Source organism: Lichenostomus cassidix, chromosome 5, assembly GCF_008360975.1.
Source record: "Lichenostomus cassidix isolate B80296 chromosome 5, HeHo_3.0, whole genome shotgun sequence".
NCBI lineage: Eukaryota > Metazoa > Chordata > Aves > Passeriformes > Meliphagidae > Lichenostomus > Lichenostomus cassidix.
In genome coordinates, this window is record NC_139486.1 from 34,332,163 (window position 1) to 34,351,918 (window position 19,756).

General features: G+C 40.9%; 1 protein-coding gene across 1 annotated transcript; it reads right to left on the reverse strand.

The window, feature by feature from the left end:
- Nucleotides 1–5,313: 5,313 nt before the first annotated feature.
- On the reverse strand, nucleotides 5,314–16,705 carry MED6 (mediator complex subunit 6). Its single transcript, XM_085062195.1, has 8 exons — nucleotides 16,548–16,705; nucleotides 10,998–11,157; nucleotides 9,885–9,976; nucleotides 8,786–8,868; nucleotides 7,948–8,056; nucleotides 7,388–7,503; nucleotides 6,611–6,638; nucleotides 5,314–6,232 (listed from the first exon to the last, which is right to left on the reverse strand). Exons 1-8 carry the CDS (start codon nucleotides 16,567–16,569, stop codon nucleotides 6,105–6,107), a joined length of 738 nt encoding a protein of 245 aa, XP_084918321.1. The 5' UTR covers nucleotides 16,570–16,705; the 3' UTR covers nucleotides 5,314–6,104.
- Nucleotides 16,706–19,756: the final 3,051 nt, after the last annotated feature.

The following is a 19,756-nucleotide window of genomic DNA, read 5'->3' on the forward strand; positions in this document are numbered from 1 at the left end:
TTAATGGGTACTTCTCCTTCTGAGCAGAGATAACAAGGAATGTCCCCAGTTCAGCTTCGCACTCCTTGTCACAGATGTTTGTGTTGAGCAAAGGCATCATTTGGGTAGACCACAAGTGGGAAAATCTGTTTAAAAATCTCGAAAGGTTGGGGTTTGATTTTTTTGCTCTTTTTATTACAGGATAATTTGTGAGTGGACAGAAACAGGCTATTTCAGCTCAAGAGAATATCTTGAAAAGCTTAGAGTCTGAAATGAAAATGTAGAGAAATACTCCCTGTGGTGACCTTAGTGTGTTCATTAGTACAGCTACTACAGCATACACAGCCCCCAGAAAAAAAGGTAGAACCAGGGGAGAATTCACCTCTACTACATTCTATAATATAGATGCAGACTAACACTACCAAGTATAAAACCCTCAAGCCTATGTATGCCACAGCTGCTACACACCTACAACAATGCACCCTAATTACATACTGCGCTTACACAGCAGCCAATTTCCCACACCATGTCCTTTCTAAAGACTTGTGATTGCACAGCAATGGAAAGAGAACATTTACAGGTACATCTGCCACTTGGCTGCCATCCCCGTTTTGGGATACAGCTCCATCAAGACACAACTATAAGACAGTGATCTGGATTATGGTAATACAAGATGTCCTGTGCAACACAGCCATGCATACTGGTTTTTTGCCATGTACTGCTGGGATTCAACATAGCCACAGCTGTTATCTTTTGGGAACTCGTCACAACTTTTTTTCTGCACTGAAAGCACATCTAGGATGAAGTCCATCCTGCTATGGCCCTTATCTTTCTCAGCTGCAAAAGGTGCACCCTCCTACTACCCCAGATCCATCTCAGGAATCGTGTTTTGGCACCAATTTGTGTGTGCTGACCATCACCCTGCCACAGCAGCAACACTTAACATATCAAACTACCTGAGACAGGCACTGCTCCTCAGGAGGCTGGGCAGTGAAAGAAGCTGGCAGAATGCTCAGAGCCTCCTTCTGCTGCCTCATGTCCCAGGGTCTGAGTAAGCTGATACCTTATGCTGGGCACATGGCAGGCCTAACTACCAGCTGTGGAGGTTACCAACAGTTGTCCAAAGGTCCTTCAGATTCTGTGGGTTGGCATCTTGCTCATTCCTTGCAAGCATGGCCAGCATTAGCACCACTGTAATACACTGCCTCAGACTAAAGTAATGGAAACAGGATGCCTGTTTCTGTTAGGATCCATCTAGGAGGATCTTTCTAGATACCCTTCCAAACTCATGACCAGTTTTAGCCTTAATTTTCTTATTTGTTTTAAAATTATAGGAACTGTTTTTTGTGAAGTCTTTTATGTCCAGCTAGTTGCTGAATGATTGTCCACTACTCTTCAATTATCAGCTTTGCATTTCAGTACTGTGAACTACATCAGATTATGTCTCTTGAAATAAATATAACCCAGACCACAATAATGGAAAAATCCTGTTACATAATCTGCATGCAGTCTGTAATGCTATTTTTAAATGCATAGTTCTGCTGTGTGATCACCCCTTAAGTTATACAAAAGACCCTACTATGTCACTCTGCCAGTTTGCTACAGACATGTGTTACCACCCCTACCATCCCCCAACCTGAATTTGCTGACTATTTCCTTCCTCTTTTAATATAAACATAGCTATATAGTTAGGACTAGAAAATATTCTATTTCCCCTGCTGGACTCATGACAGATTCTTGGGAGGAAGTGTCAATGCACGTTTGCAACACTGTGTTCAGCACTTAACCAAGTCATTCAGCATGGAGATCACACTGTTGCATTCAGGTTACCAGAGCCTCGCATTTCTGTATTTTGATCAGGTAAAGATCAAAGAGGAGAGAGGAAAGATTCCCATTATATGACAACGAACATGTTGGAAGGAAAAATGACTGACCTTACAGTAGAGCAGGGAAAAAATATCACAGCCATCTGTAGGTACTTTGACTGCAGAAACATTTGTTTGGCAGGTGTAACTGGCTTTATCATGAGTGTTTTTGAACTTTTTTCAATCTTGTAGCTCCCTAGAATTTCCAATGAAGGTCCAAGTTCCTGTGGAATTGAATCCTACCAGCAAGAGGTTTCCTTTTCTCACTTGCCTTCTCTTGAGTCTTTAGGAACAGGTTACAAAACACCAGCAGCCTTGTGGACCACAGGTTGAAATTCACTGGCAGAAAGAAATTAAGCCTTCAGACTGCTGAGAGATTGATAATACATCATAACTCATCCCACTGGGAAAATTTCTGCCCACTACCCATACATCTATGATCCACATTTTAGGCTACAGGACACCTAAGAGACTATTTGTTCTGTGCATGATTACAGGACCAAAGCAACACTTTATCAGAAGTTTACCCTCCTCTCCAAGGAAAAAAAAAACCCGTCTTGAACCTTGAATGCCTAGTTATCATTTGGTTTACTGCAAAAAATTATTGAAAACCCTGAAAAAGTGTGAACACATCTTCACCCTTTTTCTTACATGGGACTTCCATGTCTCAAAATAAATCTAATTTATCCCCTTTGCCTTGTCCCTCCTATCGCCTATACCTTTCTTGCTCCAAGTACAGCTCTAGCAAACAAATTGTACTGACTGACCAGATGGCATCAAACTTTCTTTGCTAGGAAAAGGTTATCAAAATACAAAGTATGGGGGCAGAGCAGCAAAGCGGAACAGGTGAGAGCAACATATAGTCTGGTCAGACCTTACCTAGGGAAAAGATGACAAAGATAGTATTTCTGCCGCACCTGAGACACCATTAACTTACACAGTAAATTGAAGTAGCTAGAGTGCCCCTCCTCCTACAGTTTGGCTGGATATTTACATGTATGAGTACATATACCCACAAGTATATATGCATACAAATATGTGCAGCTGTTCATGTGTATACAAACATTTACATGTACTTTCAGGCTCTGAGGAGAATTGCTTCTATTAGAGTTCCAGGTAATTTTCAGCTCCTGCTACCCCATGATTTAGCCAAAGAAAAGCCCTTTTGAAGTCTGAATGATTGTTATCTAAGAGCAAAAAGTAGAAATAGTTCTCTTGTGCAACCAAGTCTCCCCTTTATGCAAAAGAAAGTGATGCACAGGCAAGTTTCAGAAGTGCTTGCTTCTCTCCCTTTCATTTGCAAGGTTTACAGATACTGAATGTCCTTTGGAAGGACTCTGGACTTTGCAGTCAGGCTCTAAAACAAGAGAGAAAAGGTTTAGCTTCTCATGCACTGAAAAACACTACTGACTACAAGCTATCTGCTTAACATCTTTTTTACAGTAAATTACTTGGAGTTAACAGTAGTATCTGACATAATGCCACTTCAGTAAGTTATTATCATAGCTTAACTGATAAAATTATTTTAGAATATCTGGTCAGCATGTAACAGGATCAGAAGGTATTTCAGTACCTCATATGGCAAACCTTCAGCACTGGACAGCTACTAAGAAATCGACACTGGTCACATACCTTACTGCTTTATAATGTAATTCTCTCAAGAAAAGATCATTCTCCTGGAAGAAGCTTATCACATCCAAATGCTTGTTTCCTGAATGGAAGCCATTTTATATCCTCTCAATAGCTTAGATGCTGGCACTTTAACTCAGATGAGATCAGAACAGGAATCCATCCTTTTTAACTCCGAGAGCAGCCAACACTAAATATTTCTGCAGAAGGTAAAAAGGCTGCTCAGAGATGCAGATGTAGCGTAGAGGACAGTTTGCCCCTTCAAGTTCCACCCTTATTTCTGAATCAGCTCAAATTCTGAGCATGGAGTATAATGGTTCAGTCTAAATGTAACTCTAATTCAGCTTCATTTACTTGCCCCTTTATTCTTGTACAAGGTAGAACAAGAGTTCTCTACTTTCCTGCTTCTTTCACTACTCGATTTTATAAAGACTCAGTATTTGTCCTCATAGTGCCATCATAGGGGAAACTGTCCTACTCATTTTACTGCCCTTCTTCAAACCCTTCTACTTTAGAGATATTCTTTTTCAGACACTGAGCTGTACAACACACTTCATGTCCGGTGAACTTCAGTGACTGATAGAACACTTTGCTCATACTATGTTCTAGCATCCATTTTTTTCCACAGCTGCATGTGTCCTCAGCAATCAGCACGCTACGTTTCTTCTGCTAGTAGTGTTAAATATTTCCTTCAAGTGTGAGTAGGTAATTTTTCACCATTAAAAAAACAAATGAAACCAACAAAACAAAACAAACAAACAAAAAACAAACCAAAAACGAAACAAAAAAACACCAAACCAAACCAAAAAACCCACACACAACCAAAGCCCAACATTCTAGATCTTCATCAAGTGCAGTCTGTCATCTTTCTTGCTAAAGTTTTTCCAAATTACATACATGTTCTCAGTTCCTCTAATGACCATTTCCAAGGACTTTATTTTGACTATTAATAGCAAGGACTGCTGAGGTTTCTCACCCTTCATGTTTCATGTCTGGAAATCCCAGCTTTCCATCATGGGGGTGGCTAAGATGAAGGCTTTGGTGCTTCCTCCACTACTTGCTTTCAGAGGAATTTCTTTAATACAAGAGAAAACCAACACCCTTTTTTTCTAAGTATATTCACACCACCTTGTCTGGTTTTGAGCATCCCAGAATAACTGCTTTCTATATTTTCACTTGATTTAAAAATTCTCACTAGCTTGTTATCTACTTTTACCAACATTTTGAGAAATGGCTGTTCAAACCTGATCCAGGTATGAAATAAACCTAGTACACTCTCAAGTACAAGAATATATGAATTTCAGATCTGTATCAGCATCAACTGAGAACAGCTATTGGCTTATCTACATCTTTTAGCATTACGGCTTTGGATTATAAGAGAAAAATGACATGGATCTTTCTATCATTCAGTAATAAACAGCTCTGACTTGGGAGCTGGGTTACTGAAACAGAAAAAGACTGTCTTGTAACCTGAAAATAAATTTGACACAGCTATCTAAGCATACCTTAGTCTTTTTTCTATCTACATTTTGGTTGCTATGTACAAACTGTTTTCTTGCTTACTACAGTTTACTGCATGAAAGCAGGTAACAGTTGTGGAAAGAATGCAAGCTATTTCAAGGATCACTCCATTACTTCAATGAAAAAACTAAACCAAACTAATAGTAATTTCTTTTCAATAGATGATTTCTAATTTTTCTGAGGAAAGAAAAGTTTATTTCAGCAATATGCTTAAATAAGTGTATAGCTGTCAGTGAAGTTTCTCTTCCACTGTCCCACTTCTGCAGGTCTAAAAGGCACATGTCCAACGAAGGAGCAAGAAAGTGTTAGGAGCACAGAGGAAGAGACATAATTGATGTATCTGAGTTACAATGAAAAATGAGAAATATAAGCAGCTTCACTGAGTGTGCAACATCAATAAATTTTAGGCTGTTTTATGTCACGAATCTCCCAAAACACTAACTTCTATAATAAACTATCAACTTAACCATTAAGTAAAACAAGTGTCCAACAACATCTAGAAACTTAGAGCATTCTGACATCTAACTACACGGATTTGAAGGTCCAGTTACCAAATCTTTTATCTTTATCCAAAGTACACTAAAGGCACAGCAATTTATAGCAGGTAGCTTAGCTTTCCCTCCTCAAAATAGAACACAGTATGTTCCAATATCCAAGCAAAAAAAAAGAAAAGCTGCCAGGATAAATGACATATTTGCTACTAACAATGTATGTATTTAAGAAAGGCATTCCAGCAGCCAGGAGTTTTATTTGCCAGGAATTCCAATTCTTTTTTATATATGAAAGTTTTTTCTTTTTACATAGGAAACCTACACACAAAGGATGCAAGAGTTTGTGAAGATTTCAGGAGGCTGCTGATTATGTCCATGTAAAAACCATCCTCAGAAGCTAACATCCAAAATAAGATGAAGACTGAAAACACCTTCTTTGAGGCAGCTCACATCTTGACATTAACATCTGCATGAGAGGTTTCTACAGAAAAAGCTGTTACAGGGACTTCAGTCCCTGAATTGTCAGTCTCAGTGGAAGAACTTAAACATGAAGAAAAGGGAGCAAGAATCTCCTGTTTTACAGGTACTGACTAATCCAGATGTGTAATAGCTTCTCCATTCACTGGAGTCTCATTCGTTTTTCGGGTGGTCCTTTAGCACCAGCACTCTGAGCATTCTTTACAGTCTCTTTTTCCTCTGGCTTGACAGCTTCAGGGGCTGGTTCTGGTTCCTTCTTGATTTGATCCACTAAAGATGTAACAGGAAAAGAAAGTTAAACCTCTGATTTTCATTCCCTAAAATACTGTTCAGAGTATTTAGAAAATATTACGAATGTCAAAAGGGCAACATTAATTTCAAAGGTGTAAGAATAAGCAGGGAGTAAATTCATACTTCTATGGGTTAAAAGGTTGAATAGATTGAAGTGATACAGTTCGTGCCTTTCCTGTTCGGAGGCTGCTTATGATCAACTCAAAGTCTTCACTCTTAGCCATTACTTTGCACCATTAGGTAATGCCAGAATTCCAAACCACCTCACAGTAGCAGCAGCAAGAGCTTACATGGCTACTGAAAGATACTGCATACAGAGCCTACTTTTTAAGTCTTGTGAGAATATTTGAGTTTTACCTGGGATAGGTTTTTCTCCAGGCTTTTGCTGTGGGGGAACAAGAAAAATAAAACAACACATCAGTGGGACGAAAGTTGTAATTCTCAACCCTTCTTACTGTTCATTTAGGAATGAAATCCAGTCAATGCACTCTTATATGTAAGACGTGAGGGTAGAATGGATCACTAAATACACTTTAAACACAATCCAGTTAACATTTTATAACATCCAGTTTTACCTCTGACAACTGAAAAACATTAAAGCAAAAAAAATGCAGTTAGCCAGTCCTTCCCACACCTGGGGAGCAGTTTTGTAAGATGCTGTAAATGTAATTTCCTTTGCTCCCAAGCAGAAGCCCTGGTGGAACAAATGGCTACCGAAGACAATCAGAGGTAATCACAACTTCACAGAACGCCAAGAATTTTCACGCTATCTAATGAGTCTCCAGAACAATGGACTAACTGAAACAAAATACTGTAATGGCTGGATTGAGTTCACAAAGCAGGAAACTGGAAGCAGCAGCAACATCTAATAGCTGAGAACAGACCCTCTTATCAGACAAGGAATTTGTACAGTAAAATTCACTCTCATAGTTTTGCTAGGGTCTTAATGACTCCAGTGACTACAAAGGGAGATCCTACACTCCAATATGAGCTTTCCATGTCAAGTTTTTTATCTAATCCATACTACTATTGCAGAAATGCACAAAATTCCCATTCAGTTTCAGCTGTTCAAATATTTATGACTGTCTTCTAAGTTCTAAGTTACAGTAATACTGAGGCTTTTGAGTGCCATACCTGAACAAATCTGGGTGGAAACTTTTGTCTTAAGTCTAAAAGCAAAGCATCTACCCGTTGTCTTTGGAAAATAGAGCTTGGTTCTTCTTTCTTCTTGGCTTTTGGTTTTGTTTTCTCTGCAAGTCACAGAAATGATAAAGATGTATTAAAATTTAGTTTCTCATAACAGCTCTTTGTATTATGACAACATGGTATTTGTCTCTCCTCTAAAGTTCACTTACATTTTCTCACTGACATCAGTTATTTTTAGAAGACAGATTAAGGATGATTCTTACCTCCTGACAAGCTGGTTAAGCTTCTGAAAATGTACTTTTGTCCCCAGTGGGTTGCAGAATTGCCCACTTTGTTGACACATAGCTCATCATTTTCATCTCCCACCCGTGTCTTGATGTTCATTCCCACCAGCACAGAAGAGCAAGATTCCTTTCACCTGGTAGAGAGCCCTAACTTATCTTTCAGACACTTCATCTCACCTCTCCACCATTACTGTGCATTGCCTCAAGCTCTTCCCTACATTACCTTTCCTCTCCAAATTATGCAGGAGAAACTAGGAATCATACCTCGTTCTTCTTGATCTTTGAAATGCCACCAGTAGCCCTTGGATGGGTGATAGCGACAGTAGGACATAGCTTCTTCAAAAGCAGACTGAATTCCATGCACTGCAGTGAGCTTTCAGAACAAGAATGTAAGGCAGTGTTCAGAACTTAAGGAGAAAATACAATACAAATTTTTGAAAGTAGGCATTTTTAAATTAGTATTCTATATTTATTTTTTTTCTGGGAAGGGAACTTGGAACATCAAGTTTTGGACTAAGAATGTAACTTCTTAAACAGATTCTCACAAGGCTCTTCTGAAGTGCTTTTCTAAATTGACAGAGAAAATCTTGCAAAAGCTGTAGTTTAGGAGAACAGAAGGAATCAAAACAAACTTGAACATTCAATTTAAAAAGAAATACCACATCGACTTAAAAACATAAGCTGAACTTTAAAAAAATTTACATTAGCTTCACAATAACATTCCAAAACAAGCTTCACTGATTATGTATTTAATTACTATTTCATATGTATTTGTCTAATAATTTTTCTTTTGATTATTCAAACTTCATGCTATTCTGCCAATTGTGTAGCTTCAGTTATTCTGATCCTTCATCCTTAAACAATGTATCCTAGTTTTTGGGCAACACTGCACTCTCACAGGATCTTGCATTTTCATGTGGGACACACACACTATTAACCAGTGGGGTTTGTTTTAAGCTATTGCACCATTACTACACAAGATCTTTCCTCACAATAGTGAAGGAGAGATTTAAACAGCCTGGGGAACAACCAGAAGTAAAAGCAGATATAAACCAGTATACATCAAATATATCATCATACATCAAATGCACAGAACACTTACAACTCTGGAGTTAATGACAGACCCTAAGTCAGGTGCTTGATAAATCACTCCAGCAATAATATAGTAGTCAGCCAATGGAATAACTGCGGGAAGGGAAAAATAAAAAAGGCAGGATCAATGTAAAGTTCTTACTGAAGACTGTGTATTTGCTGCTGAATTTCAGTTGTAGCAGCAGAAATTGCAATATTCATCCGATCACAAAATTTTCTCTTCTTAACCTTTTCCTTCAAGGTGTTTTATTTGCACCTTAGCCATAGAGTGATAAGGAGAGAAAAACCAAGGTCAGCTCTACAGACAGAAAAGCATCAGCTTTAAAGTCCTGTCCTACTGCAAATAAATGATTGGCCTCACAGAGTTGGGGTTTTCTGAGCTACACTGGAGGAGTCAAGTGAACTGCTCCAGAAGTAATTCCACTTGCCTTGGCTACCAGTAGAAACTCACAACAATGTAAGATCTCGTTCTTCTGGCCTCAGCTTTCTCTAACTTTTACAGTCCTCTCTGCTAGCTTTCCCTGATCCAATAGAGTGAAGTACACATAGAGCATACCTTTCTAAATTGATAACATTCTGCCAAAAAAAGACTGCATTCCAAAGGCATTTGCTAAATCAGATTTGAAACCTCTACTGACCAATCAAAAATTCAAAGGAATAATGAAGCCAGTTGCATGCAGATGGGGAAAAAAAAGCTAAAGATTTTATTTAAAAACTGGAAAGGTCATCTATAACAGTGTAAGAAGGAGTGTTGCTGTTATCACAACATTCCATCACAATAAGAAGTGGACGCTCTTGCACAGCCTAACAGATAAATACGACATGGAATGAATGCCATTAGCAATTCCCCATAGGAAAATACAGCACAGGGCAGCACTTTCTCATTCGCTGTTCCCACTTCCCCACAAGATGGCACTCCCTCCTGCTGGCACACTGCAGGGAACTGCAGGAGAAAGGATCTCCTCACCACAAGGCCTCATATCCTTCCAGTTAGATTGAAGATAAAGACAGAAAAGGGGAAACAGAAGTGCTTAGACACAAACTAGGAACTGCTAAAAACGACTGACTGATCGGGCTTCTCAACAGGAGCAAGAACTGAGTGACTGTACCTTGTGTTGGAGATTGCCTTTGCTGCTTTCGGATAATGAAGAGAATGGGCTCTTGAGCATGAAGAAGGATGTACTCCACTCCAACCATCTGGCTGAAAAAGGTAAGCAACCAGAGTAAGGATCTTCCTTGAAGTAAAATCTGTAGAATGTGAAGAGTGACCAAAGGGCAGTAAAGCAATGAAGTTCTGATGCTTTGAAAGCACTTCTTTATAAAGTGTAGTAAATAAAGGCAAAGGATTTCCCGAGCTAGCTATTAAACCCTAGGTGCATAGACAAAGGGAGTTATAACAACCTGACGCAACATCCAAGCAGAACATATTAGCAACAGATAAATGGCAAGAAAGATAACAATCCACCATTATGGAGATGTCATTTAAATACAGCAACAAAGAACTGGTGTATGATGTGACCATCTGTGTGTCTGATGTAACAGCCTCTCTGCAACCACATCTGAGCACAAGTGACTTTACCAACAAACTTCTAGCTCTGCTTGCCAATTGCCTATCATATTGTGGAGTCTTTAAATAGGTCTCAAACAACTCACTTGTGCTCAGTGTAGCAGATGGGGAACTGAAAAGAAAGTTAACTTGCACATGCAATCTCGTTACACAACCATATGTGACCAGTTTATTTACAACATTCACTACTCTTATTATCCATACTAAAAAGCCAGCTCTTCGGAGGAATTATGCACTAATTATGGCACATAGCCAGCAGTATATGGAAACACAAACTATTTATGAACTCAAAGTATTCCCTAACATAAAACCTATTCACCACAGAGAGAATATTTAACTACATTACATTACTCTGGTTCTGTTGAGCTGGGAGGATGAGAGAAGACAGCTTTTCTATTTCAGAGAAATATCTAGAGGGTGATTTACTGGAATCTCAAAAGATGCACAGAATCCTTCAGGCTTAACACCTCCTTGAGATGGCATAAGAAGAAGCAGAAAACATCCAAATACAAAAAAATCTGGGCTCCTAGAAAGTGGTGAGACTAAAAAGCACAGAACAGAACGAGGTTTCCAGCATGCTTTCATGCATGGAAAAAGCCTCTGAATGGAGTGACAAGGGACACTGCACAGGAAGCAGTTACAAATTACAGCTTACTTCAAATGGTCCAGGGTCATCCGCTGCATTTTGACAACTTCATTGTTACATGTTCGGTCATAGAATGGGTTACTTCGCTCTGAGAAATAGTCCAACACACTCCCATTGTTTAATATTGGAATCCAGGAGCTGTCAACCCAGGAAATTCCCAACAGATTATCTGGGAAAATAAATCTACACTGAGTATCAAAGCAGACAAAAACACTGTAAATACATCCAAGAGTAAATTGCCACCAGTTAATGATTCCAGCAGAGAAAGGTGATGGAACACAGACTCAAACACACCAGTTAAAGATGTGTTTCAGAGAGTTCAAATAATAATTGATAACCTTTAACCTTCTGCAGTTCTTTTAGAGGTACACAAGAAAAAAAACAACCAACAAAACCAGACCCAAATACCAGCAGCAAACACAAAGATGCTATCTTTGGGCAGATGTTTCCCAATAGTCTTGAACAAGAGATTCTATTCCTGACTATAAAATTAATCTGCCAAATTGTCTCCAGCAAATTACCTGCTCCATAACTCAGTGGATATTACAGAAATCTAACTACAAAACATTAACAATTATATTAAAAAAGTAACCTTTTTTAATGAAACACACTTTATAACCCACAAGTCATTATAGGCCAGTTAAATTCGTACAGATTTAGGGAAATTTGAATTAAAGTTCCTGCATTTTATTATCAGCCTACAGCAAAATGATGTTCCTCAGGAACATCAAAGAAACAAGTGTCAACAAGTTCCATAGTCAACAAATTTGCTAACATTGGATATCCATGAGGAACCTTGAAAAATACCCTGAAATTCATCCCTTTTAAATCACAGAAGCAGCAAATAGAATTTCCAAGACACAAGAAACCAGGAAGAGATATGCATTGTTGAGACTAAAAAAACCTGCAAGTGATGAGAAGTCATTGAAGACTGACTGAAGAACTGAAATTCCCTCCTCACAGGAACTACTCCCTAAAGTTCACGCATTACATACATACCCAGAACTCCCACTTATCATTCCACTGAGAATATTTTACTTCTCTGACAATTCAGCATGGTCAAGAATGACTGGATCAGTTTCAAAAATGTCAGCTCGTACACTGTTAGCAGCGTCTCTGAAGACAGTTAAAAAAGTAACATTACCTATTTAGCAATCCAGGAACAATTCAACAGAAATAGCTATATGTAAACCATTTTTCCTTGCTAATCTGACAATTTCCAGCCTGTTTCATGGGGAACAGGGAAATGAAGGGAGAAGTCTAGAGGCATCCATGTTATTTCGCATAGACTATTCTCTCTCCTCACTATAGAAAAAGAAATCTCAGAAACACCGCATTAACATCCATTATTAAGCACCTAAGTCTTGGTAGTGATGTTTATTCCAAAAGCCATTCCAAACAAAATGAGCTTTCCTTTAAAAAAAAACTTAAAATCTTAAGCATTTGCATTCTTGTCATAATAAACTCTCACATTATATTTCAAATACAAACTTTTCTTGTTTATATGATTAACAACAATTGCATTTCTCGAAGGAATGTCAGGGAAGCTTTAGTCATATATATAGCAATCATGCTGTATATAGACTGATAAATGTCTCGTAAAAAGGAATATAAAGCTGGACTCTAAGACTCAATTATCCATAGCTGCTTAGTGCCAGTATTTATAATTTGCCTTTATAACTAGCAAGATTGTTCTCTTAACTATTCTTGGAAAAAAGGGGAGGAAGAGTAAAACAAATTGTGAACCTGACATGCCTGTTATACTGAAGGGTGTACTGTTTATTTTGGGTATGAGAAAGAAAGGATGGTGTTCCTGCTTCCCTGCTCCTTTCAAAAATAGGACATCTTGTTCAAAGCATTTCTTATGGAATTTGCATCACAGATGCAAAACTAAAGTGCTTGTGACAATACTGCCAATCTGTCATGATTTTCAAGACAATTTGGAAGACAAGCCAGGAAGTCATGGCAAAAAAGAAGAGTAATTCACACAATGTGTTAAACTTGGCCTTGTCAGCTGGGTAGCCCTGCACTAAGCTTTGCCAAACCAGGAGGAACAGTAAAATAGCCTGACAGATATCGTGTTTGCCTGACCAGGTTTGGCAGTGGGGGTTTACAGGGGTGGCTTCTGTAAGCAGCTGCTGGAAGCTTCCCCAATGTCCTACAGACCTAATGACAGACCATGGTGAGGAGGCTGTCCCCCTACAACCCGTGGAGATCCACAGTGGAGCAGAGATCCACCTGCAGCCCCTGGCAGACCCCACACTGGAGCAGGTGCATGCCTGAAGGAGGCTGTGACCCCATGGGAAGCCCACGCTGGTGTAGGCTCCTGACAAGACCTGTGGTCCCTTGGAGAGAGGAGCCCAAGCTAGAGCAGGTTTGCTGGCAGGACTTGTGACCCCCTGGGGGACCCTCGCTGGAGCATTCTGTTCCCATTTTTCCTGATGCCGAGTAGAATACAAGCCATGCCGAGCAGCCTTACGAGCTGCCAGGCCCTGCAGAGCTGCCAGGTCATGGTCACCTGGGCAAAGTAGTCCCAAAGCTGGCCCAGAGGGTAGGGCAGGTCAGAGGCCATGCTCTCTGTGACAGTGGGCAGGTGTCCATCCTGACCCAGCTCGGGGGGTTGCAAAGGTCTTGGTCATTTTGGAAAAATGAAATTGCTTGTGTAACCAAGCTAACCATCCTGCAGAGGAGGTACTTAAAAATTGTGACCAGGTTGGTTTAAGTGCGGAATATTAATCTGCACTATTAATTCCACCAATTTAAGAGACAAAGATGGATTAAACAAAAATTGTTGATGACCTGAATTGTAGATCACACATGGTTCGATTTCAAAAATTTGTAAGATAAAATATTCTAATACTCTTGGATCGGTGAAAATAAAGTTGTTTAAGTTTCAGTAATATCTATTTTGAATTTAAATGGTAATCCAATGTTACAGTGAGCGCAAAGTGATATACAGTAAAATTACACCAACAATTCAGTTTTTCAGAGGTGCAAAATTTTGGATTTTTCACTACTGGTTTTGATGTGTGATGCAGAGCAATCTGGGATGCCTTTTTATAGGTAGACCCATTGATCATCCAGCATCCTACCTTCATTTCTAACCCTTCCATTCCCCAAATTCAGGGAATAGTATTATCAGCTTCACCCTTATCTGAGTCCCATCCATTTTTTAAATATATAACCAAAGTGGCTAGGCTTAAATCTGTTTTACTGGAATGTATCAGCTTTTGGAAACTATCATGTTTCCAAAATATAATAACCCTAACTGGGTGAGTTATGCAGGCTACATTGAATACCTTCTTACTGTGAAGGAGAACAGTACTTAAGAAGGTGAAAAGAGAGCAACAAATAGCGGGGCTGGAGTCTGAAAGGGGTCCCACCCTTTGGCCTGAATCAATGTGCTCTTTGTTGGCAGGAGTTGCCAATTAGATGTAAACATTATTTCTGACAATGAAAGACAGGGACTGGTGGAAAATACTACCAAGGCATCCCCAGCAGACCTTCTAGCTCCAGTACAACCAGAGAATGAAACAACAGATTTCTGATCAACAGCAAAGCAACACATTCAGTAATAACCAGATGCAAGGGCCCGCTTAGTAAAGTTACAATACCAATTGTTGGGGCAATGGGCAAAAGGGTTTTATGGCAATTCTTACGTGGAGTGTCCAACTGAACATACTAAACTTACTTAGGAGTTTCTGTGTGCCAGAACATCCCCTTCCATTGTTGGGATTGAGACCATGCAAGCTCAAGTAACTTTTCTGAGAATTCTGTACAGCTCTGCATCTCACAGGAAAACGCATGGAAAGCTCAAATCTGTTTACAAATGATAGACCTCAGAGGAACCCCAAACCAACATCCTGCATGCAGTACTGATTGCTGCTTAGAGTGTTAATCTGAATTTAATACCTGTAAATAAGCCTTGGTCTCGGGAGTATGGGCTGCTACAGGATTTAAGAGCAATAAATCAAATACCTCAATCTCTGTGTGGATGGGCTTCTTGTACCAGGTGATAAAACCCATTTTGGGACAACAGCATTGGAGAAATTCATGGAGGACTGTCTCCTGTGGGAGGGATCCCACAGTGGAAGACTGTGAAGAGTCTTCCTGCTGAGGACAGAGTGGCAGTGCTAACGTGTGAATTGATCACAGCCCCATGCACTGTCCACCTTTGCTGCTTGAAGTAAAAAAGGTAAAGAACTTCGGAGTGAAGTTAAGCCCAGGAAGAAGGGAGTGGTGGAGAAGAGGTGGTTTTGAGATTTGATTTTATTTCTCATTATCCTCCTCTGATCTAACTGGTAATAAATTCAATTAATTTCCCCAAGTCGAGTCTGTTTTGCCCATGACAGTAACTGGTGAGTGATCTCTCCCTGTCCTGATCTCGACCCACAAGCCTTTCATTAAATTCTCTCTCCCTGTCCAGTTCAGGAAGGGGATGATAGAGTGGCTTTGGTGGGCATCTGGCATCCAGCCTCAGTTAACCCACTGCTGACAGATTAAAATAGAAGTATACCTCACAATCTACATTGGACTGTGTTAGATTAAAGACATTGAGGGAGTTTAAATAATCTGGAGGAAGACAAAGCTAATAACTTAATACAGCACTGCTCCATTAATAGCCCATATAGTTCCTTCCTGTAATCTTAAACGAGGCAGTCAGAAAAACACACAGGACCACACCCAATCATTAGGAATTTTAATTTAAAAAAGGAGAAAACTTCTGTGGCATTATCAAAATTGACCCTTCACGAGATTTCCCGAAGTATCTGTTCTTGGTCATTCTCTGAGACTCCACCGTACAGGCTTCTGATGTGATTCCATTCATATACTCCTATGGAGAAAAAGAATCTCCCTTCCTGTGCCCTTTTAGCCCCCATTTCCTCTCTAGAAGTTCAAATTCTTCACCGAAATTTAGCTTCTACTTTGTTTACAACATAAATCTTACTTTAATACTTTATTCAAATATCACTTCTTCTTCCAAACATAATCTCTTTTTATTCTCATCCCTAACTTCTCACCCAAATGTTTCTTGATTTTTATTACTTCAGAGAATAGTATTAGTTCTGGCATTCCTAACCCTTGGCCTGCCTCGTAACACCCACCTGAAGTGCTCAGAATAAGAATACCAGCCTCACTGGCCGCTCGGGTCTTGTGCAAGTCTCACATACAGTGTGGGACTTCCGATTTTCCCCTACACTTCAGAGCTGGAAATCTCCTTTTTCTAGCTGTTCCCTTCTGTGGCCATCTCACCGCAGGACCTCCATATCGCACCCGAAAAGGCCGAGAGGGAAGCTTGTTTTCCCCAAGCGGCCCTGAGCACACGCTTCCAGCCTGCTTCATACACAAAACCGCTTTTTGGGCAGCTTTTGCGCCCGGCCGTTCCAGTTTCCAAGGACCGTCACACCACTACACCGACCCGTCCTGCGGCTACACCGACCCCGCCTGCGGCCACCCCGCGGAGGGCTCTGCCCGCGGGCGGAGCTGAGCCAGGCCGGCGGGCAGGGCCCCGGAGCCGCGGGGAGCGAGCCCCGAGCGCCGCCACCGCCCCGGGCCTACCTCGGATGTCCACAGCCGCCATGGCCGCGCCGCGCACGTCCTCAGCGGGGCGGAGCGCAGGAAGCGCCGGGAGCTGGGAGGCGGAGCGGGGAGGCGGAGCGGGGAGGCGGAGCGGGGAGGCGGAGCGGGGAGGCGGAGCGGGGAGGCGGAGCGGGGAGGCGGAGCGGCGGGGCGGAGCGGCGGGGCGGAGCGGGAGCCACGGGGTGGGAGCGGCGACGGGGCAACGCCCCTCAGCCCAACACGCAGTCGCCGGCCGGGGAAACACCTTCCTGAAGCGAAGGGCTGCGCTGCCCCAGCCTCCCACCACAAGGCAGGGTGACCTGCGTTTCACCCGGGTGGTGCATAACCAGAGCGCTGGCGCCAGTGCCGAAAATCAACGCGATCGTCCTGAGCTGTTTGCTCAAAGGTTTTGCTGTCGTTTTCACCTGATCCCGGCCCGCTGGTATTTGCCGGTCACTGTCAAAGTGGAAGAGGTGTGGGCTGCAGGTTGCTGCTCAGCATCACCACCCATCCTGTTTGAGCTGGCTGGGATAGCCCTGATTTAGTTTGCCATGTGGGAATAACAGGGGATGTTTGAGGTCACATCATCAGAATACTGTATGGTTCCTGTCCCGAGCTATGGTCCTTGCATTCTGGCTCTTAAGTGAAATCGTCGGTCCGTGATGGCATCAGTAATTTACAGGGTGAAGAATAACACTCGGTGGAAGAATATACTGCACTGACGATTAACGAGCTCCTTATTTAGACTGACAATTACAATCTACCGATCTGCTGTACGGTGTGCCCAATACCCCTGTGTCATGCTAGCTGTACCTCCAGGGACTCACTGTGCCTGAGCCTTTGCTGCCGAGATCAGCCATTCCCACGCCGGCAGCAGCGGAGTATAAGGGAGCATGGAGTTATCACCTCGCCGATGGCAAGCGATCATAAATGGTGGTGGAACCTCTTCCCCTTCCATTAGAGACCTGTGCGAAAAAAACTATAGGAAGTACTTCACTGTGGATGAAGTATAGGAAAGGGATATTATTACAGTACAAGAGCAACCAAAAAGTTAGAGCAAAACAGAGTTGATGCTGCTGATCTTTATTCAGTCCTCTCATACCAATACATTAGGAGACAGAATGTAATTGCAAACCCACATACTCTTTTTTTTGTTGTTTTTTCCTTCCCAGGATTCCTGTCTGATTCAATATGTTAAAGTCACTGTATCACTTGCGAATATTCTGGCCTTGTTTTCTGTGAAGCAGAGGTGCCTGCAGAACACTTGTGTTACATGTTTCATGTGTGGAAGGATGTGAAGGTACCCAGAGAAGGTTACAGAAAGTGACACGGTCAGGCAGAAGAATGCTGGTTTGGAAAACTGGGCCCTGGTCTTGCCAGTGATATAGACATACATTAGATTAATGAAGCTTTTTCAACCTAATATCTGATTTATAGATATGCTGAGCCCTCGATACAAATAAGTGCTACTGGTCATCCTTGGTATGTTTTATAATTCTCTGCACTCTGAGAAGTTAATTTTTCTAAAATCTCTCACAGTTTAAGTACTCAAAATAAGGTTTTTGTCATCAGTGCCTCATGGCTGCATCTCTAAAAGGGAGGCAATAACAGGCCCCTTGGCTCTGAGTGGTTCATGAAAATAAATTTAATAATATCTGCAAAAATATGAGGCTGGAGTGGTAAGTGCTGATAAAATTAATCTTCTCTCCAAGAGAAGATTTGTTTAATGTGCAAAAAATAAGTAAAAAAGATTGAACAGTGGAAGAAAATAAAGTACTGAACAGAAGACCACTGTCCAACTGTAACACTGAATTCAGAAGAAAGCCATGAAACCACAGTACTTGGTATCATTTAATAGCACAACTAACACATCTCTGCCAAACACATCTCTCTAGTGCTGTCTGCACCAGAATGTTTTAAATAAATAAATAACACTACGATAGGTTGCCATTTTAAACCAAATACCTCAATATTCATGTCATGCACAATCCTCCTGGAGGGCAAAAATGCTGCCAGACATAACAGCCATCCTTCTGGAGCATCTCTGATACCCTGTTTCAGTCTGGTTTTGTGCAAACCATTTCTTTTCAGTAGCAAATGGGAACTCAACCTCTATTTTAATTATTCATGTTGTCCATCTTTCCTGCTGACTCTGCGCCTCTTCTCAGCAAGTATGTCTTTGGATGAGCAAGGGGCTGGAAAGTAAAGATTCCTGAGTGGGAAATAATGGGCCTTGATTGCTTACAATGAATTTTCAATTACATGGTGAGACTAGCCAAAGCACTGCTGGAAAGAATTGTTCATCTGGTAACATTTTCACCTTCTGCTACAGCATAAAAGACTAGGGCTTTTTCACCTGGCTTCCTCTAAAGGGAGAGTCCTAATGAGCACTGTGGTTCTGTCCCTCTTAGCAGGAGGTGTGGATTACAGATGGAGAGATAATGAAAGCTATCACATAAAATGAGGAATTTATGCACACTGCTTTTGATGTCAAAGAAAGGCACCTTAAGCAATGAATATTTAGACATATTCATTCCATTTGTGTGCTTTAAAATGCATAAAATACTTGGAAAAAAACTGACAGCTTTTCATGCCCCGGTGTTTTGATGTCATTTAGTGTCACTCTCCCCACAGTGGAATTATTTTTCTGTATTTCTATGGTCAGAGCTAATGAGGAATCTCATCCTGCTATGCTCCCCCATATGTAACAGAAGAGACTGTTCCTAATATACAATGGTTTTTATCTCCAGTGGATGCAGGATTGGTAGTGCTGAGTGCTCCAAACCACATTATGGGTACAGCAGGAAGACTACCAAGGAGTGAGTCCCTTTATAGTTTCAAATAAGCACAGCTAAATTGAGAGGACCACATCTAAAAAAGGATGGAAAACCATCTCTGTGCACATCTCTAATAGTCTGCAGAACCTGAACAAATAAGCTAGCTATATGCCATCAGGTGAAAAGTATTGTGTATATGTCCTTATCATTAAACTCTGGGCAGTTTCCAAAACATATTAGAGGCTCCTGAACAAGGACATCATCACAGCACCTTGGATTCTGCCAACCTGCATTTGAACTCACAGACTAATAGTAAAAAGCTCCAAGTCCCATTCTGTATTCTAGTAAACCGAGCCGTGCAATGAAGCACAAGGAAAATTAAAATTCCTATGCTAATGAAAAATTGCTGGGCTTGAATTACTTATGAAATGA